Here is a 26,332-nt window from a genome sequence, read left to right on the forward strand (position 1 = left end):
AAGAAAGAAAGAAAGAAAGAAAGAAAGAAAGAAAGAAAGAAAGAAAGAAAGAAAGAAAGAAAGAAGAAAAAGTTGCCCAGATTAGATAGTTCTATACTTTTGTTTTTTCATATCTATCATTTTGTCCTTACGCATGGGCTATTTGGTGTTCTCGGTCCTGCTCTCAGATGGAAAGTACTTCTAGCTTAGATATGTGACGCTTAATATGATATAAAATAGCTACCCCTGGGAATTATATAAGACTGATGAATCACAGGCCTGTACCTCTGAAACCAGTAATACATTATATGTTAATTAATTGAATTTATTTTTTTTTAAGATTTTATTTATTTGTCAGAGAGCACAAGCAGGGGGAGTGGCAGACAGAGGGAGAAGCAAGCTCCCCGCTGAGCAAGGAGCCTGATGCAGGACTTGATCCCAGGGTCCTGGGATCATGATCTGAGCCAAAGGCAGACACTTAACCGACTGAGCCACCCAGGCTTCCCAATTAATTGAATTTAAATTTAAAAATGTTTAAAAAAATAGCTGCCCCTTCTTAACAAAGGCCAGGACCTCTACCCCATCCATGAATGCTAGATCTAGAGGCTTACAAAGGGTAGCGTTATTGGTTGTCCCCCAAAATGGAAAGAGGCAGCTCCAATCTCTGCAGCGTTTCAGTCCATTCACCAGCACCCGCTGTAGTCTGCAATTGGGAAGCAAAGGGAGGTCGACATCCCTTCTCTGGTAGTACAAAGGTGTCAGAGCAGTCAAGAGAAAGGGACACCTCCCCCCACTCTGAACCCCAGGAACCTTCAGCAATATTCCTGACAGGTCACCATTCGGAAGCCAAGGGGGATTTTGGTAATGGACTCCCAGTTAGTTAATGTATTCTCCTCATTCGTTTTGTAGGAATTGACTATGGGTTCAACTTCTTCAGTCCCAAAGGATTCCCCTATGGGCTGTCTCCTAACACACTGGAGTCAATTTGGACAACAGGATTGAAAGAAGCATCTTATCTTCTTCTATGATAATGCCTGGCCTCAATATTCTCTGGAGAATGATGAAAAATGGCCCATTTATGGGTCCTTAAACTTCAGTACTATTTATCAGTTAGACCTTTTTTGCAGGTGTCAGGGAAGTTGGACTGAAATCCCATATGGTCAGGCCTTTAGGGCCCCGTACCAAAATCCTGATCTATTCCATACACCTTTAGAGGGCCTGAGGACACCTTTCTCCTCACACTCTATCCCTCAATCCACCATCAGCTCAGCTGCCTTGGGCCCTCCTACTTCTATTAATCCACCATTTGACTGTGTTCTGCCATGTTCTCTATGTGCTCCCCTTTGTCTCTCTTGTAAACAGGTTACTGCCAAGATCATGTACATGCCTTCCTCTTTTCCCTGAGTTACCTGTCTCCTATTTGTTTGCTTTTTCTTTTGTGTGTCAGAAATACATCTTGAGACTACTGGATGAATGTTGCCTGGCTCTTGTTGCATGGTGGGGGAGGGGAGGGTTTCTCCCTCATTCACTCTGGGTTAATGGCTATAATTGGAGCCAATCGTCTGTGGTTAGTCTACTTTGGGATGCAGACCTTGAGGAATATTCCCAAGCAGCTGCCAAAACTCCTTTTGTTTCGAGGAGGTTCCCTGTCTTCTCCGGCCCAACATCGACTGCGTATTTTCACTTTCTGTTGGTGGAAAGAAAACATGTGTCTGTTCATCTGTCTGAGCTGTTGAACTCTAGGACCCCTGAGTCCTCTTTCTCTGCTTTCTAGGCTTCTATCTGCCTTCAGCCTTGATGGCCACACCTCACCTCCTCCCCCGCCCCCGCCTCTGTAGCCCCAGGGGCCGGCTGGCGTGACTGACTCCTGTAACGTCCTCTGCGTCTCCAGCGCCCGCCCTTGGCTCCTTCTACCCTTGTTACCAAGGAGTGACAAGCACCCCTCCCTGGACTTAAACCATCCACTTGAGATTTCCCCACAGGTGCCCCAGCTAAAAATTGACAGTGACTTTTAAGTTGAAATAAAGTGAAAAGTCCCAGCGACTTTTTAAACAAATTGACTGACTTTTAGGTTGACTTGTGTGCAACATATTCAGTATTTAAGCTAATGTAAGTTCGTTAGTTTAATTAAGGTAGACATGTCTTTGGAGTTATCAGCATTAAATATAAAGCTTTTATTCTACCAATGATTGCTAAAGGTCAAATAAGCTCATGTTATTTCTGTTGCAATTTGTCCCCCAAAATGGGTTAAAATGACAGTTAATTTTGTCTGTCTCATAAAGTTCTCATGGGTAATTGTTAAAATAGCTTTCAAAATCTTTTCAGCTGAAATTTTGAAGTTTTGCTAAGTTAAATGATAAATTGCTTGAATTCATTGGATATCTAAATCTTTTCCAAATAAGATAAAATACTAAAGCATTGATTACTGAACATAGGTTTACCAGCTTTGGCTTCTTATCACAGAGAAACTGAGGATAACTGGCTCTCTTTGCAAACGTGCTTTATGCTTTATTGAAAGATTGCACTATGGAAAAGCATGTTTTTAGAAATTAGGAAATGTATTCATGGATTTCAGATCTAAAGAATTTTGATATAGCAGACAGTGCACAGTTGGTTACTACTTAGTTTTCACTGGAGACTAAGGTTTCTAAGAGTTAAAATTCTGCTAAATGTAATTAGGACTGATGGAAATAAGCAACTCTGCATGTGGGAAAATAGGAAATACATGAGAAAGATATAAGGAGTAGAAATACATTTTGTTGAGGGAAAAAGAAGGTAATTCTGTCCTAAAATGAGACTGGTTGTTTAGAGAGAAAAGGCTTAGGACAAAATCTGAATGAAAAAGAAAGTCATAGACGGTTTATAAAGGGAGTTCTTTGGGAAAGATTTTTTTTTTTACTTTTGTCCATGCTCCTTTTAAATTTCTAATATTATCCTTCGACATGATGTTTTCTTGCAACCAGGTAATAATTCCATGCAGCATTTCTTAAAATAACACAAATTATTGCTTCAAACTTATCATGTGCTTTAGATATGCTTGGTTGAGCAGAAAACAGTCCATCTTGTCTTTTGATTTTATAATCCTACTGTCTTCACAGAAAGAACTAGCTGCAATACAACAGTCTTTCCAGTCCAGCCCTTAGTGTTTACTGAATAGTCCTTAGTTTGCTTAAGTATGCATCTTTTGTCATTGAGAATCAGTGTTTTCTAGAATAAGAAGGAAGCCATATGTTTATCAAAAAGCATCAGTGCAGGCCGCAGTAAGAGTGAGATGAGAAAGAAAACCCCAAGGTTACATATTGGGCTCTGACTAATCTCATGATCTGGTGACTGGATCAATTTTTACAGTTCTGTGAAAGTCCTCCTTTGTCTGTCTCTTCTGAGTTTTTATTGTTGTGGAAGGCATAGAGATTTTGGAGCCAGACAAATCCAAGTTTTAGTCTCACATTCAGCACTACATGTAATGTATGGCATCAGACAGTTGCTTAGCCTGAGCCCCAGTTTCTTCACTGGTGCAGTGTAGACACTATGACTCTCTCAGCCCAGTTGTTGGGTAGATAGATGGTATGGAGGTATGGAGCCTCTGCTGTGAGCTTATTCCTGACAGCCTCCTGCCATATTGTTGATCACGGCCTCCTTTCATCCCCCACCTGTACCTGACAGATGATTTCTATGATGGCAAAGATGAATAGAATGTGGTTCCTGGTCTCAAAAAGCTTACAATCATCATTCAACCAGAAATCCTCTTACATAACCTTTTCTCCCTTGGGAAAGAATTTTACATTCGGTCAGGACTAAGCTTGAAATGAATGGATTTTAAAAGTACAGTGGTATAAGATTGAAATTCTCCTTTTCTCTTTGTTAAAAAGACAAAGTTTTCTTGGATTGTTGGTCTGCTCTTGATAAGAAAATGTAAACAAAGTTTTTTTCTCTTTTCTTCCTCTGTCAGCCCCAAAAAACCAAAGCTTCTATGTTTTGTCTTTGATTACTTAAGAAAGTTAAAAGGTTTCGATGTTAAAGGAGCTCAGTTTTGCTAACGACTATATTGCTTCCTGTAGAATCCCTTATTGACACCTTGGTTAAATGTAAATATTAAATTTATAATGATCTGTAATTCTTTTCAGATATGTGCTTTAAAACTTTCTAAGGTTTTTAACAAACTTCCTGAGATTTGTTTATTTATTTATTTATTTTTAAAGATTTTATTTATTTATTCGAGAGAGAGAGCACAGGAGCCAGGGGAGAGGCAAAGGGAGAAGGAGAAGCAGGCTTCCCACTGAGTAGGGGGCCGGATGCGGGGCTCAATCCCGGGACCCTGAGATCATGACTGGAGCTGAAGGAAGATGCTTCCCTGATTGAGCCACCCAGTTGCCCCACTTCCTGAGATTTAAATGGTAAGTGAAGTTTTTGACAAATTAGGCTTGTTTATTTGGTATGTTAAGTTACTCCAGAAACACTGTCAAACTAATAATGATAAGCCATAGGTTACATTGTTTGGGTAAATGCTATAATTGTTCTAGAAATTATATGAAACTCCTCAAGTTTTTTTTTTTTAAGATTTTATTTATTTGACAGAGAGAGAGCATGAGGTGGGGGGCAGAGGGAGAAGGAGAAGCAGACTCCACTGAGCAGGGATCCCAGGACCCTGAGATCATTACCTGAGCCGAAGGCAGACGCTTAGCTGACTAAGCCACCCAGGCGCCCCAAAATTCCTTAAGTTTTAATATGTTTTGGTATAAGGTCATCAGTTGACGTTCTAATTATTAAAGTGTTATGTGTCACAGAAATAACCGATTTCCTTATCAATTGCATTATAATGAACTCTCATATCAGATCTTCAACCTTGTCTATTTTTGAGTTTTTTGTCATTTACAGTTCTTGTTCTGATGCTCTTACAGAATGAGTTTTGTCTTCAAGGAGATTCATAAAAAGGACTTTTAACAAATACAGGTTTTTGATATCTTTAAAATCATAAAACTGAACTGGGTAAGAATTTCCAGGACTAAGAGGAAAGCTGCATTCAAACAGAACAAAAATTAACAACATAGAACTGAATGAATTGAGGAAGAAGATTACAGTTTTTTATGACTCTTATTTGAAACATTGCTGGTTCTCTAATGTTTACTCTTTCAGATTGATGAAGTTTTCTCTTAAAATATCCATGACTTACAGGAATATGATAAAATATTCTTTTATGAACAAATTGAAGCAATTTTTCTCCCTACCCAAACCTTCCAGAAATCAGAAACTCTTAATGAGTATTCTTTCTTCCATGGCAATTACAGTTATTTGCATAACTTCAATAAGAATCTGTTCTCCTTATAACAGGACACCACTGGAAATATTGGTTATATTACCAAGTCTTTGACTGAAATGTCATATTTGAGAGAGACATGCAGAGACAGCTTTAAGGAACTAAGGTTGACTACGGAGCCAATAGAGCCCCTTGGAAATGTTGGCCTGATACCTTGTTCACAGAGTTCCCAGCAGCCTTACCAGATGAGTAAAGAATGTCACTTCCTGGTGTGCCTGGGTGGCTTAGTCCATTAAGTCTGCCTTCGTCTGGCCTTTGGCTTGGGTCCTGATATCAGGGTCCTGATCTCAGGGTCCCGGGGTCGAGTCCTGCATCGGGCTGTCTGCTTCTCCCTCTCACTCTCCCTCTGTGCTGTCTCCCTCTCTCTCATATAAATAAAATCTCAAAAAACAAAACAAAACACAAGAATGTCACCTCCTGGCAAGTGCAGGAACCTCAGGATATTTGGGGGACCTCGAGAAGAGGAATATACCCAAATCTACAGGTATTGCAGGTAAGTCTGATGACAACAGTTTGGCTTGGCTCTGGCCTCCGGAGGCTATTAAAAGTTCAATCTGGAAATTCCTTATGAAAAGTTCCAGCAAAGCAAATTAAAAAAAAAAAAACTTACATGTTTAATCACTATTCTTGCTGAGCTTATGTAAATACTGAGGCCAAGTTTGTTAAAACTGGACTGGTTTTACAACCAAATTAGTCTTGATTTGGCTATCTATGGAAATAAGGGTGAATTTAGAGAGAAAGATTGTGTTTCAATAATGTATCCTTTTGGATGTTAGATTGTAGTTTTGATTAATTGTCTTTAAATATTTGTTGTTTGCCTAAGCTAGACAACTTGAGGTAAACTTCAGAGAGATTGTCATAATAGTTCATGTATAGACAGTCTTCCTGCTTATTACTCTGTGGGGATAATAGAAGGGACCCCACGGACATATGATTATTTAAACACCTGGACAATGGGATGGACTCCCTAACAATTGTGTAACTCAGCTGTCACCTTGATTTATTCTATGTAGCTGGAATAACAAATCACTCCTTAAAAGTCAAAGCGTACCCCACTCCATGGGATTAACTATAAACTTGTGGAGATAATGGATGGCCACACTTTCCCTATAATTGGATTGGAGAATGCACTTGGGGATGCCCTTATCTCCCAAGACAAGTCATCTCTCACTTGCTAGTGATTCCTCATAATTAGGATATTGTAAGGCTAGACATCAGGCAAAGAAGGCTTCTAAATGGTTTTATTCCTCAGTCATGTATGTTCTGGGAGCCACCTCTATAGATGTAAAATTACAAGTAGAGGCCTAAGGCAAGCATGCAGTGGCCACCTTTAACCAAATCCCACATGAAGTCACTCCAATACCAGCACATATAGGGATATTTCTACTACTAAAGAGGATGTTTCTTTGCCTATGGTAAATGTTACATGGGACTCTCCAGGCCATAAGAAGCCTTTCTCTTATCCTCAAAATATCAAAAAAAATTTTAAGATTTTTAATTTATTTAGTTGAGAGAGAGCGAGAGCGAGAGCAAGAGGGAGAAGCAGACTCCCCACTGAGCAGACAGCCCAAGGCGGGGCTCGATCCCAGGACCCCAAGATCATGACCTGAACCCAAGGCAGATGCTTAACCGACTGAGCCACCCAGGCACCCTTTAAACTATCAAAATTTTAACTGAATATGCCAACCCACAGATAGGCTCATGACAACAAATTCCCTGAGTATGTAGTCCTTCCTATCAAGACACCCAGGAAAGATTATATCAAGTATGGGATGGATATATATGGCTTACTCCCACAATAGGACAACTAAGCCAAAAGGCCCTTTTATGCTGGGAACAGAAAAACCATACTTGATTCATGGTCCAATAGTATTTGCCAAATAGGATGGCTCTCCTCCCCTCCCCTCCCCTCCCCACCACCAGAAGCCTGTGACTTTACCATTATTTTACAGGCAACCCATTGACTTGCTACTGACTAGTCAAGGTGACCAGATGTCAGATGGCTAGCACCTAATGGAACACAATGGTTATGTGGGCCAAATCTGTGGCCATGGCTTCCACCAGGCTGGACCGGGAGATGAACTATAGGTTATGCCTAGATTCACGGCCATAGCACTCAGACTAGCACCAGTCCAGCTAATCTTCCGTATCTAAAACAATGATGGACAAGATCCGTGTTCCATGGGTATGACCATCTGACATCTACTTTTCTTCCATCAGTAGCTTTAGAAAAAGATGTCATATGGCACCTGGAGGCCCTCGATAAGTACACAATTAAGGCCTTAAATGACTCTCCAAATAGCATTACATTATTAAACACTAAAGTGACTCAAATGTGTAAAACATTTCTACAAAATAGAATGGCATTAGATGTCTTAACAGCAGCACAAGGAGCAACATGTGCCATTATTAAAGTAGAAGGTTGTGTCTATATTCCAGATTATAACAAAAATATAACAGGAGTACTTACTGATATAAATAACCGAGTCAGTGCTCTTGAAGACCCTGCATTGTCTTAAAGGCCTTAATGATTGGTTAAATTCCTGGTCAGGAGGTGGACTGTGGTCCACCCTAAAGGGTCTTCTTTATCACACTTTTTATTTTTATTATAATATGAATCCTAATATGTTGTCTCTTTTGCTTTGTTCTCTCCTATTGTTGAGATACATGCAAGCAGTTCCCGACTCCTTTGCCCAGCCAATAGATGAGCCTTACTACTCAAAACAAATTCACCCCAATGTACCCTCTGTACTCTACAGCAGTGGCCTTCTGTAATAGTTACTTGTAGGGACAGATGGTGGCCAATTTCGGTCCATAGGTAGGGACAGCTCTACGACCCCTGTCAGCTTGAAGAAGTTACAGAAGATGAGCCCTTTGCCTTTCAACAACCTTAAATATTTAAGGACCGAAGAATGGTCAGGGGGAAATGATGAGGGACAGAAGCAGAAACATGTTCACCTTTAGCCCCAAAGGCTCACCTATGGCCTGCATAGTTTCAGTATGGATCAAATGCGTGCTGGTTGCTACATTCTTAAAGGGTCTCATCACTGCCTGTAAATTTCACTGATAGTTAATATGGAACTGAATGATAATCACCAGAGAAATCTTGCAAAGGTAGTTTTACGAGTAGAAATTTGAAGTCAATACTTATGATCTGATCCTCCCGGCACGTCCTCTCCCCCTTGAGCACTAAGCATATAACCACCAGCTGCATACAGCAAAAGTGCAGCTCTTTGTGCCCACGGGTCCTGTCCCTGTGCTACTTACCAAAACTTACTCAGTTGTACCATACAATGTCTAAAGAATTCTTTCTTGGGGCACCTGGCTGACTCAGTAAGTGAAGCATGTGACTCTTGATCTCAGGGTTGTGAGTTCAGGCCCCATGTTGGGCATGGAGCCTACTTAAAAAAAAAAAAAAAAGATTTATTTCTTGACCATCATGCTCAATGATCCCTCAACATCTTGTCTTCCCCGCGGCCAGAGCCACCACTCAAAGGCCTACGAAAGCCAAAGCCTACTTGCTAAAGCTGAGTTCTTCACGTGGTTACAAGGCTCAGCAGGAGCAGCACCCGGCCTTCTCCAGCCTCATCTCTCACCACGTCCACAAACAGCCCAATGCTCAGGCTGTTCTAATCCACTACAGTTCCCTTCCCCACTGGTGATTAATCCTCTCTGGAATGCCTCCTCTCACACTTGCTGGCCCCTCAAGGCACTTTTTTTTCTGTAAAGATTTCCCTTACAACCCTGCCACCCCTGCTTAAAAAAGTGGGCCCCTTGTGCGTGACACGCTTCGAATCCTTACTGCTAGGTTGTACAGCAACCACCTCTGCCATTATTTATTTCCGGGTTTGTTTTTCCTACGAGACCGGGCTCTTTGATGGTAGGAGTTGTATTTTATATTGTTCTCATTGCCTGGCACATGTTAGGTGCTTAATGTCTGATGAGCGAATGAATGAAAGATGAAGGAGGGAAGGAAGAAGCAACAATGAGAAGAAAGGAAGGGACACTCCTGTGTCTGAGGAGAGCCCGTTGTTTCCACAGTGGCTTCTCAAACTGCCTCTGCTTCAAAGGAAGAGGCCCAAGTGAAGAATAGGTTGGGTTAGAAAGTCCCACTCTGGAGCTGAAGGAGAGAGAAGAGAGGGATCTCTAGGTGGGGAAAAATATTTAAAATGCTCTTTTAATCACACAGATAAGGAATTAAATGAGCCAGTCCTCAAAGAAATCCATCTCCCTTTCAGTGCTGACCGGGAATAAAGAGGGGAGATCTGTCCACATCACCACATCAGAAAGAGTACGCTCCATAAAGGTTGATCAAGCGATAGCTTATATGAAGTGCACTGAGGGTCACCATGGACTCGTTCTGCCACAAATAACTCATCAGTTTGCCACAGAATGGTTGTCCTGGCCTATTGGCCAGACCGGCCACCATTTTTGGAGTTAGGCAACAGAGAGAGAGAGACCTGGTCTTATTTCTAAGGCTGTTGCTTAAGTGCACATGTTCCTTGAGGGTAGTAGAAAAACACTGGATGTCTAAAAAAATCAAATAGACTTGATTTCTACCATTAGAACCTTCTAATTATTGCCTTAGTGGGCATGAGGGCTTATTTCAAAGGGGATGAGGCGTGGGATAAGATTTAGTGGCAGGAGACAATAGCACGTAGGGGAAACAAATCTTTAGGGCCTGTGTAAAGGGGAGGTGGGTCACCAGATTAGGAGCACCACCTGGTGCTTTGATATACCTTCTGACTTAATCCTCACGATATACAGGAAGATTGATTATTTTATAACAAAATATTTTTATAACAATAGTTAACTTTTATTGAGTATCACCTTACTTGAATTATCTCATTGGTCCTCACAACCCTAGTAAGTTTAAAGACAAGAAAGCCAAGACTTAAAGAAATTAAATCTGCCCAAGGTCAAAAGTGGTATAGCTGAGATTTAAACCCAAGTCTGTCTTCATTCTTAACCACTGTACCACAGAGCCTCTTACTGTTATCTGAGCCTCAGGGTAGTTATGACTGGCCCAAGGCCACACAGCTAATAAATGGCAGACCTGGGGTTTCAATCTAGGCCTATGTGCTTCCCAAACCTACACGATTTATACTCTGTAGTCACTTAAGTAGGTGAGGATTGCAGGAGGCTAGAAGACGTCTCCATGGGAGAGTCATGGAAAACATTTCGAATAGCTTATAACTTTGCCTTCCAGGAACTCAACTGTATAGGTCTCAGGTGGTCCAAGAATCTCCCTCTCACCATGCCTGAGCTATCCATATCCTAGGGAACTCAAAGAGAGCCAAAAGTCATTTGACACTGAACTTTATTTGTTCTGAGCATCTGATATCCTATCCACCCTGCTAGGAAACAGAGACAACGTTCTGTGCAGAAGACCAGAGACATGTCAAGATAAACATTGTGGTCAGGCCTCAAGAACAAGTTCTGTGGCTGCTGGTCAACTGCCCGGTCAGCTCTCCTCTCTTCTCAGCGTGAAACAGGTGCGGATTCTTCAAATGGCTGTCAGAGCCGCACCTTGGAGACCAATAACAGACTTTCGTATCCAAAGTCTTGATTACAAAGAAATATAAATTACCCAGTCGTTGGTGAGAAGGTAATTCGCTCTACTACTGGCCAGGACCACAAAATGGGAGGACAGGTGGTGAGGTGACCCAGAGATAGAAATTGGAACTTTCCAGTAAATATCAGGCAAGGGCTGGCAAACTGATTCCACCCTACCAGGAATGACTGCAGTTGCCCCAGAAACATTTTCCTAGGAGCTCTTTGTGCCACACAACCAATGCTAAGCAAGTAAGGGCTTGCTCCCCAGAGACCTCCTGCCACCCACTTTGGCTTCTTCGTCAATGCAGACTTGACTAGTTTAGACCCCACGGAGCTGCTGCTTCCCAAAGCCGGTGAAAGGGTTTCCCACCGTCAAGAAGAAATCATCTCCCTTCTCTCTAGTTTCTATAAGGTAGCCCCAAGGAGGGCTCATGAGTGTGTGAGGCCCGAGAGAGGGGAAAACACCGCCCAGGGTATCCAACTCTCTCCACTGTCGGGACCGAAACACGGGGACTCTTCTCTGCTATCCCAGCTCTAGCCACCTGGGGGCCCCTGGCTCCGGAGCATCAGGCACCCGGCCCTGGCTTCGCTCCCAGGGAAGGCGCTGAGCTGGGAAACCCAGGCCCGGCAGGCCTGGAGCAGCTCGGTTTCCCAGGCACCTGAGGGCGGGCTAGTGTACCACGAAGTCTCAGGTTTCAGGGGGATGGCAGTTGCCCGTCTAAAGGCTTCTCTGTTCCTTGGAATTGTACAGAATGTCTCTTGTGGCTTTTCTTCCTCCCTCCTTGTTTCCTGTTGACTCTCCCCATCCGGCTCTCTGAATCACCGGACTCCACAGGAAAGAAGCAGATGTTGACTTTACTTTTCGAAGCCAACGTCAGCTCCCTTCTGTGGAGTGGGGAGCAGGCAGGAAGGTGAGAGGCAGGGAATGGAGGAAGATCGCCCTCATCCTTTCCAAATTTAAGGGAGGATGTCGGGGGGAATCTAAAAGGAGTCAGGGAACCTAGGCAAAAAAGTCTTGATTCCTGGGGATAAGGAAAAAGGGGGCCCCCAACCAAGGCCCCAGTGTTGGCTGTGGCAGCAGGATCATGAGGAGGGAAGCACAGGGGGAGAGTGTTTCTGGTTTGGGCGCCAGCCCTTCTCGTCTGAGGTAAGGCCTCATCTCTTGCCAGCAGCATGCTCAAGACTCAAAAGTCAAGTCAGTCCGCAAGTCTGGGAAGACAGTCCAGAGGCTTTTCTTGTCCATCTGAGCCCCCAGACCATGGCTCTTACGCAAGTCTTTTGCAGAAGCTGCCAAGAGGACTTTCTAGGGCTTTATTATACATTCATTGCTCCTATTTCTCTTCTCTTTTTTCTTCCTCGGGGATTTTCTTTCGGGCAAAGAAGCCAAGCTGTAGAGGAAGAGATAAGAGTCATCACCAAATGTCCTGCCTGGGGACCTTGCCAACAGCCCTCAGATATGTCTGAAATCTTCACTTTTGTTCTGCTTCCAAAAATGAGATTCTAGTTTATTTTATTTGGCTTAGTTTAATTCAACCAACATTTGTAGAGTATAGTGAAAGAGATCCGGGCAGGACACCCACAGCCTACTTAGCTGCCCAGCACAAATCCACTTCTCCCTGCTATACTAAAGGAGCCCTCAACTCATGGGCATCATGGCCCATACTTCCCACCAAAGCAGTGCTTACCTTCCAGAGACAGAAGACAAGGAGAGCAAGTAGGAGCAGCCCTCCCAGGGCACTGCCAATGAGGATCCACAGGGAGATGAGGACAGGGCGTGTCTGAATCACCTCCAGCAGGCTCTGTATGGGGAGGACAGCTGTTCGGTACTTGCACCCTTTCTCCCAGCTAGCCTCACCTCACATTATAGGGGTGAAATAGAAGCCTCAAAATAGAAGAATAAAAAGAAAGCAACCGAGGCAGGAATAAAGGCAATGGGAGCCCAGCATCCTGATTTATCACTTCTGACTCCCCAGCTGCCTGCTAGTGAGGATGCCTCTGTTCTAAAAAAGCCCCCAGGTGCCCTTGCCCCATTCCCACCCTCACTCTTTCTGTGGCTCCCAAACCCAGGCTTCGGTCCCACCTCACTCCAACGAGAGGCTTCTGTCAGCTGTAGGACACTGCCCTCCTTAGCTCCCAGCTCAAAGGTGCTGACCACTGTCAGAGACTTGAATTTGGCCTGTGGAAGACATTGAAAATGAGCCATCATCAGGTGGTGTGGTCTTAGAACCCCAACAGCAAAGATGAGGCTGGTAGGCACAACTTCCAGCATCTTCCAGACCAGAAGAAAAGGTTGGAGATCAAAGGAGAAAGAGCAGAAGGGTAACAGAGGGAAAGCCTCTGGCCCTTCACGTGTGCGGTTTGCTCTACCCAGTATTATTTAACTCCCTTTCTTTGGCTAACCCCTACCCCTCCTTCAGGTTGAAGTGTAGACATCATCCCTTCTGGGAATTAGGGAAGTGTTTCCTCCTAACCCCCACCACCCTGGATTAGGTCATAATATTCTGTTTACTTCTCTTTCACCGCTGGACTAGAAGATCCTTGAGGTCAAGAGCTGTGTCTTATAAACATATGTGTCTCTAGGGCCTAGTGCCTAGCACAGTGCCAAGTACACACTGGTTTCTCAATAAGGCTTTATTGAAAAAATAAATGAATGAATGAAAAAAGGATACCAAGGAGAGATACAGAGAGAACCAGACTTAGAGAAGGATGGTGTCTCAGACTTAAGCTTCCCATAAAATATGCCTACATCCCAGGGAGCTTGTGCTATTCAAAGTAAATTGCCCCTAGTCACTGTTATAGCCGTTATAATTAAGATGTCGTTTCCCTGCTCAGAAACTCACACTGACTCCTGACTGCCCATTGCATTGAGTTCAGTTTCACCTCCCTAGCTTTGGAGAACTTTCATAACCTAGAACACACCTTTCAGCTATACAATCTTGCCTCCCATTACCCTCCAATACCTATCATGCGTACAATATCGACTATTTATTCATTCGTTTAAGAGAAATGTATTGAGTCACTATAATGAGGCATGGTGCTGAGTGTTGGGGATATTCTCCTCAGTGTCTACCTAATACAGGTCCTTTTCTATAGTAGGCGCTTGATAGATTATTAATTGGCTGAATTTAGGTATCCTATAAATGTTGATATTTTTTTTAATATTTTATTTATTTATTCATGAGAGTCAGAGAGAGAGAGAGAGAGAGAGAGGCAGAGGGAGAAGCAGGCTCCCTGCCTAGCAGGAAGCCCAATGCGGGACTTGATCCCAGGACCCTGGGATCATGACCTGAGCCGAAGGCAGACGCTTAACCATCTGAGCCACCCAGGCACCCCTAAATGTTGATTATTGATATAGCACCAAGGGATGATAAACAGAGGAAAATACAAGGAATCCATCTCGTTATTCATTTATTCTTTACAACCCCATGAAGTAGGTATTATCTTCCCCACTTTAGAGATAGAGAGAAAGAATCAGAGAGAGATTAAATTACTTGCTCAAGGTCCAACAGCTCGTAGGAGGCAAACCTGGAACTTGAACCTGAGTCTATTCCAAAGACTATGCCAAAGTTCCAGGTAGGAGCGGAGGAGGAGAGTAGAAGAAAAGATTTACCCTCCGGAAAAATTCATTGTGAAGCAGCCTCAGTAGTCCAACAGAGACCTCGGTCCCCTTTGCCAGTCGCCCAAGATGACACCTCACAACCTGACACCGAGTGTTACTCCCGTTCTGCCAGAAGAGAGAGACAGATCAGGATCTTGGGGTGGAAAAATCGCCTACTCCCCACTCCTGCCCCAAGGCTCCAAAATCTACTGCTCCCTGCTGCGTTCCCACTCTGGATATCTCCTTCACCTTCTTGCGACTCATACCAGTCTGTATGTGTGCTGAAACTCCTCTGGGTGCACAGGGCGCCTTGGGGGCTCGGTCAGGTTCTCTACTGCGCAGCTTGCCTAGAGGAAGATGCAACTTGAGCAACCCTCTTGATGGTGAGAGGCCACCCACTCCAGGCTGAGCAGGAGCATACTATCCACGCATGCTCTGTGGTTCTTCCCTGCGCAATCCCTTTCTTTCTCCCCAAAGAAGCCACATGTGTAAAAGAAAGGTCTCCCAGAGGGAGGAGCCCTGAGAGCAGTGACCCAGCAGATAGGGGGCTGGGTAAGTTCACCAGATCGAGGTGGCAGGGTTCCCTATGCCCTTAGCCCAGACTCACATTGTCAGTGATAACTTGAGACAATGACAGGAAGTAATTGCCCCCATGGGCTACAGCTGGAAGGAGGGCCGAGATGATGAGGCCACTGACCACATAGCAGCCAAGGTTCTGAACCTAAGAGCAGGATTGGAAATGGGAAGAAGTGGGAGACAGAAGATCCTTCCTCATCTGTTCCCCTTCACCCTAGATGGCCCTGGACATCTAAGAGAGACTCGTCCCCTCCTTTGCCCAGGACTCCTCCCCCTCCCCCTGCTCATGCCAAGGACCCTCCAGCTTCTCACCCTAAGAGTGGTTTTGAATTCGGGACCCACTGGGAGGGTCCCGTATGGGTGGACCTCATAGCGGTGCAGAGTGGACTCACTGCGTGGACACCAAGTCAGGAAGTACATGGTCACAGCCATGACACAGACACAGGGGCACATGATCAGCACACAGACATGGATTCAGGGAAGGCAGAGCCAGCACATGGATAAAGAGATGGGGACACATAAAGAAGATCGAAATGGGACGTGACGTAGACTTGATACAAACTTTACAGTCACATCCCATACCCGTCACCCCAACTTCAATCCCCAAGGCCTACAGCAAAGCCCTATACCTAGGACGCATAGGTATACCTATACCTAGGAAAGGAAGATGCTTAAAAGGTTCAACTTGAGTGGGATTGAGGGCAAAAAGATGGAGCAGCCCCAAGGGTTTGGGGGAAACACGTGGAAGGAAAGGGAGGAAACATAGAGTATGAGTCTGGGGTCAGAACGGGGTCCTAGCAGGGAGGTGAGCCATACCTGGAGAATAGGAGGTGGGGCTCATATTGAATGTAGGCTGAGGTCTGGGCTGTGTTATCTTGAAGGGTCCCATTTCTCTCCAGGCTATTGCTGTAGGGTCAGGGGGAGAGGCTCACGTCCCAGCCCCCTCTCAGACAATCCTCCCCTGACAAGACCCAATGGGAGAGGCCTGGGGGGGGGGATGTTCCCTTTGTTCTCACCTGGTGGCAGTCAGCCTCACAAGGACCTGGCTCAGGAGCGAAGAGCAGCTAAACTCAAACTCCAGCAGGAAGGTCACCTGGGGTCATATGGGGTCATGGAATCTTCCTCTTCAGGAGCTGTTGTGTACCTCCTTCCCTAAACTCCCAGGCCCCGCAGTTTCCAGTCCCTGCTCTCTCAAAGCCGCTTTCTCATTCTGGGCCCCCACTCACCTGGGCTCCGGTCTGAAAGACAGGGTGCCCCACACTGCAGAGCCGGACATGAGGGGAAGGGGCGGTGCATTCCACCTTCACTGGGCTGTCCCTCTGAGAGCAGAGGAAGGGGGTGGGGGCTGGAGCTGAAGCTGCAAGTGCTCTCCTGCCCGCAGCCTCGAAACACTGAGCCTTTCTCTAGAGCCCTTCACAGCCGAGGCCAATGCCCCAATCTTCTTCCTCCTCCTGCCCTGACTCCTCCCAAACCTCCACCCCCACCCCGCCCCCCAGGCACCTGAGGCGTGAAACTGGCCAGGTGGAGGTTTCTAGAGAAGCTGAGACTCAGGCTAGTGTTGTAGGCATTTTCCTTCCTGTTCTCCAGAGTTGCTGACACCAACGCTTTCTGCCGACCTCCTCGAACCACGAACGGGTCCTTCCTAGGAGTGGCGGAGAAGGGAGAGCCCAGGAATTGAAAAAGCTCCCAGAAGCATCACTTCTGCTTTCCTGGGCAAGAAACAACCCTCCAGCTCCCTTCAAGTTCCTTCCAGTTGGTCTCAGGTCACCCTGGTTTGGCCAGTTCATGTCTGTCCCACCTGGAGCCTTTGATGTCCATATTAGCTCGAAGCACCAGGTCTGTAACACATTCATTGTCAGGGCCACAATCCTTCGAGAAGGGCACCTAGAGGGGAAAGAAGGGGCTGAGGGCCCGATAGGAAGGCAAGGAGAAAGGAATGGAATTAGGGGAAAAGGGAAAAGAGAAGAGAGGATGCCCAGGTCAGATTGCGCGGTGATATCAGGTGTCCACCCTCCATGTCTCTCGGATTCACTGAGGACAGTGTTGGGACCTAGGGGCAGGGCAGGGCTTGGCACCGCTGACCAGCTTTCGTATGGAGGTAGGTGAGCCTTCATCCAGCACAGGCCCTGGCTTTGTGGTGTTGTCCAATGCAAAGGTCACAGTCAAGGCCAGGGGCCGGAGGTAATCTGAGGTATCCTGAGGAAAACCAGAGTCAAGGATCATGGGGAGCCTGGGTTAGGGGTACAGCCCAGGCCCCTGGCAGAATGGGAAGATTATAGTGATCATGTACCGAGCACCTTCTATGTGCTGGGTACTGTCCTAAGGTCTTATCAATACCATTACATTGAATTCTAACACAGCTCCCATGATGTAGCTATTATTAGTATCTCCTCCTTTTAGGCAAGGAACCTGAGGCGTGCAGGTGGTGTGACTTGCCAGAGTTGACAAGCGGCAAACGGCGGAGCTGGGCTTCAAACCCAGATCAGCCTGCCCCCAGACGCCGACCTTACTGGCTTTCCCACCTTCAGCTTCGGCTTCTTTGCCAATCCAGCGGGAGTTCGTCCTCCAATCCGCCTTCCCCTCGCTCCCAGGCCCTGATGCAAAGCACTTACTGCTCCTCCTCACCAGCACATGGAAGTGTAGCGCCTCACAAGTGACATTCCCGGCGCTGAGCCGGAGCCTCCGAGGGGACAGCCTCTGGCCAGAGCCATCAAACGCAGCACGTGCCCCCGCCGTCCACTCATCCAGGGATGCTGTAAACCGCAAATCTGGACGGGGCAGGCAGGAGCGAGGGTGAAGGGCGGTCCAGAGACAGAGGCCGGTGGGGTTGAGAGTTGCTTAGGCCGCTCCGGTCACTCACAGAATCGACGATCCCAGCGGCCAGGGGTGCGCGAGGTCACTTGGAAGCAAAGGGCGGCAGATAGGCAGGCTGCCTCCTGGCCTCGCCGGCTGCAGTCCCTCTGAACCACACTGATGGCTGGCGGGGTCACCTCCAGTGAGGGGGCCAGGTGGACAATGGGCCGGGAGCTGGGAGCAGGGTGGGAAAGAAATTCTAGCAGTAAGAGGAAAGCCCTTTGAAGAAGGCAGTCCCCAGCGTTGGCCTCCCAGAGGTCAAAGGCAAGAACGAGGGGCTAAATGTACGCGTGTCACCCTCTCTGGAACCTTCTGGCAGAAAGATAATAGCTGACATTGAAGAAGTACTTGCCATGTGCTAGGCACTGCGTCAAGATCTTTACCCGATTGTGGCATTGAATCCTCACAACAAGCCTATGAGGCAGGCACTATGATTATTCCCATTTTTAAAAACTAGGAAATGGAGGAACAGAGCAAGTTGGTCAAGAAATCCAAATCTAGGGACGCCTGGGCGGCTCAGTTGGTTAAGCGTCTGCCTTCAGCTCAGGTCATGATCCCAGCAGGAGCCTGCTCCTCTCTCTCCCTCTGCCCCTCCCCCGGCTTGTGCTCTCTCTTGCTCTCTCTCTCAAATAAATAAAATCTTAAAAAAGAAAGAAAGAAATCCAAATCTAAGTCTGTGACTCCCAAGCCCTTGCTTTTCACAGCTGCACCACACTGCCCACCGCCTTCTGAGCTGGCGCGGCTCACCTGAGCAGGACGGCTGCCCCCTGGGCACCCACAGCCACATCTACCAGGTCATCTCCATCCAGATCCAGCCGGCCGTCCACACTCCGGCCAAAGTAGCTGAGGGCCTGTGGCATGGAGACGGCAGCAATCCTCTGAGCGGAAGAGAGGGGAGACTGAGCTGGGACTCTCACACCTGGTGACCCAGGCCGCCCACCCGGTACACTCACAATAAGGAGTAAGAGAATAAGAAAGGGGGCGCCTGGGTGGCTCAGTCAGTTAAGCATCTGCCTTCGGCTCAGGTCCTGATCCCAGGGTCCTGGGATCGAGCCCCACATTGGGCTCCCTGCTCAGGCGGGGAGTCTGCTTCTCCCTCTGCCTCTCCCCCTGGCTTGTGCACTCTCTGTCTCAAATAAATAAAATCTTCAAAAAGAGGGAGAGAATAAGAAGGAATAAAAGAAACTAGCCTGTGTCTAGGAGTCCCTAGTACAACAACCCGCATCCTACCCTACCACCTCACCTTTTTGACTACTGATAAAAGAGCACTTGTCCAGTTTAGGTCTCCAGGTCAGGGAAACAATGACGAAAAAGGAGCACACCCCCCTTCCCCTTCCTCCCACCCATGCCCCTGCTTTATCCGGACACTCCTGACCTGGGCGGGCCGGGGCCTGAGCCCGCTCCGGGTGCCATGATACAGGTACAGTGCTCCGTGGTGCCCATCCTCCAGGGGTGCCCCCACGGCCACATCAGCAAAACCATCTTGGTTCAGATCAGGAAGGGCACCCATGGCAAAGCCAAACCGAGCATCCTGGGGGGGTTCCGGCTGAAGTGTTCCCTGGAGTGTCAGCAAGGACTGCTGGTGGAGGGAGAAGACAGAAGACGCTGAGCCGGCAGTCTCAACCTCTCAGCCAGCCCGTGAATGGGTGAATGGATGCGCCTTCCCTTCCTTCTTCCCTCCACCCCCCACAGACAAGTTCAAGGGGAGCCAGCGAGTCTCACCTGACCCACCAGATACACATAAACCCGCCCCGTCTCCTTGTTCTGGGGCCCCAGGAACATGGGGGCGGCCACAAGTAAGACATCCGTTATTCCGTCCCCATCCGTATCCAACGGGCAGAGCTCACTGCCAAAGTAGGAGCCAATCTGGGGAGTGGTGGGGAGTGGGACCCCAGAGAAAAGACAAGGTGATTGTGGACAAGTGAGAAGTACCCGCCAGCCTGCCAGTCTGATCCTCACACCCCTGACGGACTCCGCCAGCCAGAATTCAGCAAAGACTTTTCAGGCTCCACTCTTGGCTCTTCCCTTTCCTCCCCCACAGCCTGAAGGTCCCTCAGGATCCAAGGTCCCACCCTCCCTTGCATGCCCTACCTGCTCCCCCTGGAGGCTCTGGGCAACCCTCACAGCCCCATCTTCCTTAAGCTGGAAGGCGATGACCTTTCCTCTATGTCTAAACCGAGGAGCCCCTGAGAGAAAGAGGCGGCGTCCACCCCGCAAAAGCATGGAGGAAACAGAGTAACCTAGAAATGGGCAGGGAATCAGGGGTGAAAGGGAAAAAAGATGGGGTCAGAGTAAGAGGGTTCCCTAAAGGCACAGGAGCAGGTCCCAAGGAAAGTAGCAGATCAGTGAGAAACTGCTCTCACACCCTCCACTGGTGAAACATTTCCTCCTCACCCCATCATCCCCTGTAACCCTCTGCAACTCACCCAAGTAGGCTGCGTGGTTCTGCAAAGCAGGGGGGAACTCATCTTCCAAGGCTGTCCGTGGGGGGAAAAGGTGGTGACCTTCTTCAAGCCATAACACGGAGCCCCCCCAGTCATAGGCCCCCACCATTCCAAAGAGAATCCCATCCTGTTTGGCAGAAACAGATGGGGTCACTTGAAAAGACAACAGGAAATGAGGAGTAAAAACCCCAGGAGTGAGAAGGTCACTAAGAGTATGCTGGGGTCAGTTGGAAAGGCATGGGAAGGTCAGCATGGACACTGGTTAAAGGAGGAATCTAGAAGAGCCCTGGGTTGAAGTTGCCTGAGTCTCAGGTTGGGAGGAGTCAGATGTTGAGGGGGGTCACAGAGGGGTCAGAGTCTGTCCAACCTTTAGCCGATGAGTAGAGAAACCAATCTGAGACATTTCCAGCCCAAAAGAGCTTTCATTTTCTCCATGGGACCCTGAGCACGAGAAAATATCAAAGCAGAATCAGGGAAGAGCTCACCACAGAACCCCACCTACACCCTGAACCCCCCCTTTTCTGTCCTCCATTTCTTCAGGGTAGTCATTACCCTCAAGGCCAAAGATCCGGTCTCCTAGTGCATCCACAATGTCAGTCAGCGCAGCTTCATCTGTGACATTGAAGAAGAATCTCTCATCTGGATCACTGGCAATCATCCTGATTTCCCGCAGGAAAGAGGTGGGGTCTCGCTGCCTCCGGAGGTAGTGGCCAAGGACCTGGGGTCAGGAGACCCAGGTGGGGTCAGTTAGCTATGCGGAGTGGGATGTTAGAGCAGGCCAACTAAAGTGAAGGAAGGGCAATACGGCCGATCTTTGGGAAGTGGTTAATGCCCATTCTCTTCAAGTTCCCAGTCCTCAATGTCACCATCCCCCCTCCATCCCGCCAGACCCAGAGGAGATTTTCACCGCGATCCCATAGCGGGTCACTCTTCCAGCCTCACAGGCCTTGAGTGCTGCAGGAAGCTCCTCCCCATCGTGTGATTCTCCGTCAGTGACAACCACCAGCAGCCTGGCAGCCTCTGGTCGGCCCCCATGGGACGGACTGAATGCTTCTGTGCTGAGAAGAGAGAGAAAGGAGTGAGGTGTGATCATGTGTATGCAGATACACACACACACACACACACACACACACACACCCCACTGTCACAGTTCACCAAGGTCAGGCATCTCCCCTTTTACTCCATTTCCCTGACAGTGTCTGGCACGGAGACTGCACACAGTAAGGGCTAAAATGTTTGAATGACATAGAACATATAGAGCAGCATATCCTCCAGGCAAATAAGTATAAAAGCCATTCGCTCGTAGATTCATTCAGCAAATATTGCACTGGGGAAAAGACACATATTCAGAGAAGTGTAAAATCAAGGAGGGGGGCGGGACAGGGGAGTCGTCCCAGAGATGAGTTCTGAATCACGTTTGGCAAGCGGGCTAGGACATGAGTGGTGAAGAACCTGAAGGCCAAGATCTAAGTGAGAGTGCAGGGATAGAGAGCATTCTGTCTACAGAGATAAATCAATCAGAAACGTGGAAAGACACAGACATAGACACTTTGAAGAATGTGATGAGATGTGCAAAGACAGCCAGCTTAGCCTTCCCCAACCACCAGTGTGCACACAAAGGAAAGCATGCCAGACATCTTGGGGTGGACGCACTGTACTCCAGACCCTCCCCAACCCTTCTAGGCCCTCCTCACTCTGGCCTCCCAGGCTCCCCTTCCCAATGCCTCACCAGGCCACCAGGATTGCTTGGGCAGTCTTTGTTTCTCGTCCCTCTCGCCGACTCAGGTTCCTCGCTGCCCTCACCACTTCTTCCTTTGTTTGGAAATCTCCCAGGGACCACTCATGCACAGGGCTCTCCCCATACTGTACCAGTCCCACCTGAGAACAAAGCGTGCGCTCACATGGAATGCATGTACGGAGGGAGAAGACAGTATGTGAGGGCAGGGATACTACTGAAGACATGACCTACATTCACCTCATCACCACTCTCTCCCTGCCATCTCTCCCCCTACAAGCCCAGCCATATTGCCTTCTCTTACCTGTATCTGCTCTGGGTCAATAAACAGTCTCCCTACTAGTCTTCGTAGGAAAGTCTGAACTTCAGACCACGGGTAGATGCTATTGGAGCCATCCAAGACAATGACAACATCCATGTAGGTGGGACAGCCTAGGAGGAGGGGGATGCTGATGAGGAACAGAGGGGTAGAAGGATATTGGACATGGGGACAACAAGGGAAGAGGTCACAGGAGGGTACATTCCATCCAAACACGTTTTAGGCCCTTCTGAACATGCAAGGAAGGTAGTATGTCCGGCCCTGGGTCAATGTAGAAATGAGTAAAAGAGGAGATGGGCATGCATATAATTTACAAGAAGAAGGAGGAGAAGAGGGAGAAGAAGAGAGGAGGAGGAGGAGGAACTGAGTGCTAGGGAGAAACAGAGCACCACTCTGCTGTAGGACAACAGAGGGTTCTGATAGTAGGGAATCAAAGGAGGAGGCAATGGAAGACGTTTGAGGAGAGGAGAATATAAGAAAAGACATTTGCATGGAGAACGCTTTATTTTTTTTTTTTTTCAGATTTCCCCCGAGAACGCTTTAAATAAAAGGACAAGGAGGTATAAAAATAGATGACAAAGAGGAGAATGGGGAGGGAAAGGCCATGGCCAAGGCACAGTGCATGGAGGGGTAGAGTGAGAGTTTTTGAAGTTGGTTAGAATAGTTCATGGAGTCTTGATGCCCTGGCAAAGAGTCTGAATTCTAATCTGTTAGGAAACATGGAACTTTTGCAGGCACTTTCAGTAACAATGAGGAAAGGTATGCAGGCCCCCTGTCCAGCATCATACCCTGTTGCCCCATCTTTTTCCCACCCTGCACCCAGTTCTGGGGACTGAGTCCTCAGGCCCTTCTTCTGGCTCACGTTGTGCGGTGGGTGCCAGGCTTCCCTGGGGCCGGAATGAAGCATCTACACGGGCACATATCCCAGAACTGAAGACAGATGAGCCACAAGCACGAGACCAGAGAGGGGCACAAGCCTAGGGAGGGGCAGGAGAAGTATTACCCCCAGGGCTTGGGAGCGCACTCTCAACACTTGCCCCTAGTCCAAAAGGCACTGAAACCTGGGATTCCCCTCTTTGCTTTCTAGGGTTTTAAACTTCTTGACTTGACCCCTTCACATAGACCAGTTTCCTTTACCATACTGCTCTTTTCTCTGCCAAAATCCTTCAGAGACCCCGTCACCACCCTTTCCTTAGCTCACCATGAATCCCCCATCATTGTCTGTCTCTAGTAGAGACATTCCCAGGTGCATATTCACAGCAGGATGAGATGAATTTCCCAGTGGATAGTCACCTGGTTGGAAGGGGGTGGGAGAGAATGAGATCATGGGGTCACACATGAGCTTCTTGAATTTAGGGTGATTTGGAAAGAGGATGAGATCAGGATCAAGTCAAAGACAAGGGAGTATGTAGGATATGGGGGTGAAGGTGAGGCGGCTACTAGCATATCAGGTTAGGGGTTAGGAGTGGAAGAGTGAGGCATCTTCTTACCCAAGTGGCCTTTGGCACATGGAGCACTGTGGGAACCCCCTACAGGGCAGCGATAAACGTCCCCTCTTCTGTCACCTGAGGGCCCATCCCAGGGGGCACCCACCAGCATCCTAGGGGAAGGACATGAGTATAAGCATTGTGTGAACATGACCTTTGAGATAGGCCAGAGGGAAAATGCATGGGGGTAGCAAGTCCCGTATCCCAGCCACTTCCAAAAGACCAGAGTCACTTAGATTCCCATCTGCCTTGCCTCCCCTTTAAGAGCTCCACCACAGTCCCAATCCCATGGTCCTCTGGTTTCCTCCTCACCATCGACGTCCACCCCCGACATGTTGTAAGACACTATATCCAAATTCAGCCTCGGGTGGCCCTGGGAATAGGCGTGGGCGATGCACATCCAGATTAAAGGGGGAGCACAGACCTGGGGGGCAGGGTCATAAGGATAGGAGGAAGCGGTCAGAGAGGCTAATGAATGCCCAGAGAGGTACAACCAGAGAGGAAGCACGAAGGGAACATTTTGATCTCAGTCTATCTCCCTGTTTCTTACCCACGTACTCAGAGCTCCAAGCAAGGATGGTCTTCTTCCTGTGTTTCAGTCCAGCTACCTAACCTGTGGCCCTCTGCCATGCTGGTGCACAGCTGTATTTCCATTCCCACCCCTGCAATCTCATTCACAGACATGTCTGGAAGGGTCAGGTTCCTCTTGTCCACATCATTCCTCCTACACATCCTCCCCCAGAAGCTGCAAGACTCAAAGAGGGAGAGGGCCTTTCTGCAGCCCAGAACAACCGTCCCTTCCAGATTCTCCCCAAACGCAGGACCTCAGGGAGGACAAGAGGCTAGTGAGTACTGCCTGGTCTCTCCTCTTGCTGTCTCTTCATGACTCCCAGTGTCACGGTCACACTCTCAATCTTTTTCTCCACTGTCTAAGTCCCTGCATGATTCCAGCCCTGAAAACCTCAGTGGTAATTAACTGGGTGGGGCCACTCGCCTGCCCACACACATGGTTTGCCAACCATCCTTACCAAGGGTACCATCACCCCAAGGTTTCCCACAACCCACTTCTTTTCTAACTCATCCACCCTCCCAACTGCCCCCTGCTTACCTGCCTTTCTTCCTTAACTTTCAGCCCACTCTAAAGACACCCCCTACTCTTGTCCTGGCTGAGTCTCACCCCCACCACCACCAACCCCAAGCCCTTTAAAATCAGAGCTGGTATGGGGTACCTGGCTGGCTCAGTCAGGAGAACATGCTATTCTTGACCTCAGGGTCATGAGTTCAAGCCCCACGTTGGGCACAGAATTTACTTAAAAATAAAATTAAATTAAATTTAAAAAATGTTAAGAAATCAGAGCTGGTATTTTAGGAAACAAAGATTACAGGGCACTGGTGAGGAAAAATTCCAAGCCTCTGGTCCCTCCCATGGTTCTTCCCTGTCTTGCTCTCTCCTTTCAAGCAACCCCCTCTCAGGCCACCCCCACCACCCCCACCACCAATGGCTATAAGCTCTGTCTCAAACCACGTTCCTTCTCAGAAAGGTGTTTTCTATGTGAGCCTTTTTGCATCCAGGAAACTGGCAGGGCTGTATGACCAGCAACTGGAGCTCATTGGTTAGATAAACTGAGTTCTCACCACACAGTTAGGTATGCCTCGGGCTCCAGAGACCCCCAAGGGTAGAAGGAAGTTGGGAGGAGAATAAGAGGAATCAGACTAGCCATGTGGAAGGTCACGTCATATTTCTTTTTGATCCACTCACTCCTCCAGGGCTTAGGATAAAGATTTCAGATAATGGGACACAAATCTGACCCAAGGCCCTGCCCGTCTCAATCCCGAAGCCCTCGTATGTGTGGGCATAAGAATGAAAACATGCACACACACACAAACACACACATACACACACGACACGCAGAATCAGTGTTAACTTCTCACCCTAACTCCGAAGATTTTAACCCTAAAGGTCTCGATGCCAAACAACCCATACACCTTCCTTCCCCACCAGGAACCAAGAAGTTAACCCCCCTCACCTGTCAGGAACATGATGGGCAAGAGCAGGTGAGGGATGAGGGCAAGCTTCATGCCTGCTTGTTCTCTGTCCGTGTGAGAAGTTCTCTGTGCCTCTGTCCCTCTCCTTTTCTGTTTTCTTTACTTTCCCTCCCATCCTGCCCCCTCCCACTGGCAGCTAAAAATAAAATGGGAGGAGTGATGGTGGGAACTCCGGGGAGCCCCAGACCAAGGAAAGGAGGACTGAGCGATCTTAGCCTATTTCTCTGCCCTGGTGCTGCCCCCTGGAGGCATCATCTCAATATCCAAAGAACCCAAGTCTTGACTTCTGCAGTTTCTTTCTCTTCCTTTTTTCCTATCCTTTGTTGTTGCCAGGCAGTTCATGCTTTCCTCAGGTTTGGAATAGATGGTAGACATGGGAGACAGAGACTTTTTACTTCTTAACCTTATTTATCTCACCCTGGGAT

The 26,332-nt window shown here is 47.7% G+C and overlaps 1 protein-coding gene across 3 annotated transcripts; it reads right to left on the reverse strand.

The window, feature by feature from the left end:
* Positions 1–11,290: 11,290 nt before the first annotated feature.
* On the reverse strand, positions 11,291–25,940 carry ITGA10 (integrin subunit alpha 10). 3 transcript variants are annotated; one of them, XM_021688081.1, is made up of 30 exons: positions 25,889–25,940; positions 24,174–24,285; positions 23,865–23,974; positions 23,576–23,667; positions 23,237–23,351; positions 22,360–22,487; positions 22,050–22,198; positions 21,228–21,378; positions 20,873–21,038; positions 20,688–20,761; positions 20,303–20,447; positions 19,968–20,116; positions 19,599–19,742; positions 19,252–19,455; positions 18,624–18,754; positions 17,884–18,050; positions 17,649–17,791; positions 17,106–17,219; positions 16,822–16,907; positions 16,524–16,665; positions 16,250–16,342; positions 16,040–16,116; positions 15,840–15,929; positions 15,336–15,414; positions 15,055–15,168; positions 14,714–14,794; positions 14,460–14,573; positions 12,930–13,025; positions 12,535–12,648; positions 11,291–12,237 (listed from the first exon to the last, which is right to left on the reverse strand). In XM_021688081.1, the coding sequence occupies exons 1-30, from the start codon at positions 25,938–25,940 to the stop codon at positions 12,181–12,183; spliced, it is 3,489 nt and encodes a 1,162-aa protein (XP_021543756.1). In that variant the 3' UTR covers positions 11,291–12,180. The 3 variants fall into 3 exon arrangements, with proteins under 3 accessions (XP_021543756.1, XP_021543758.1, XP_021543757.1); XM_021688083.1 differs by lacking the exons at positions 23,237–23,351; positions 23,576–23,667; positions 23,865–23,974; positions 24,174–24,285; XM_021688082.1 differs by lacking the exons at positions 23,237–23,351; positions 23,576–23,667; positions 23,865–23,974; positions 25,889–25,940 and having other exon boundaries at positions 24,174–24,261.
* Positions 25,941–26,332: the final 392 nt, after the last annotated feature.

The sequence above is a fragment of the Neomonachus schauinslandi genome, chromosome 4, assembly GCF_002201575.2.
Source record: "Neomonachus schauinslandi chromosome 4, ASM220157v2, whole genome shotgun sequence".
Classification (NCBI taxonomy): Eukaryota; Metazoa; Chordata; class Mammalia; order Carnivora; family Phocidae; genus Neomonachus; species Neomonachus schauinslandi.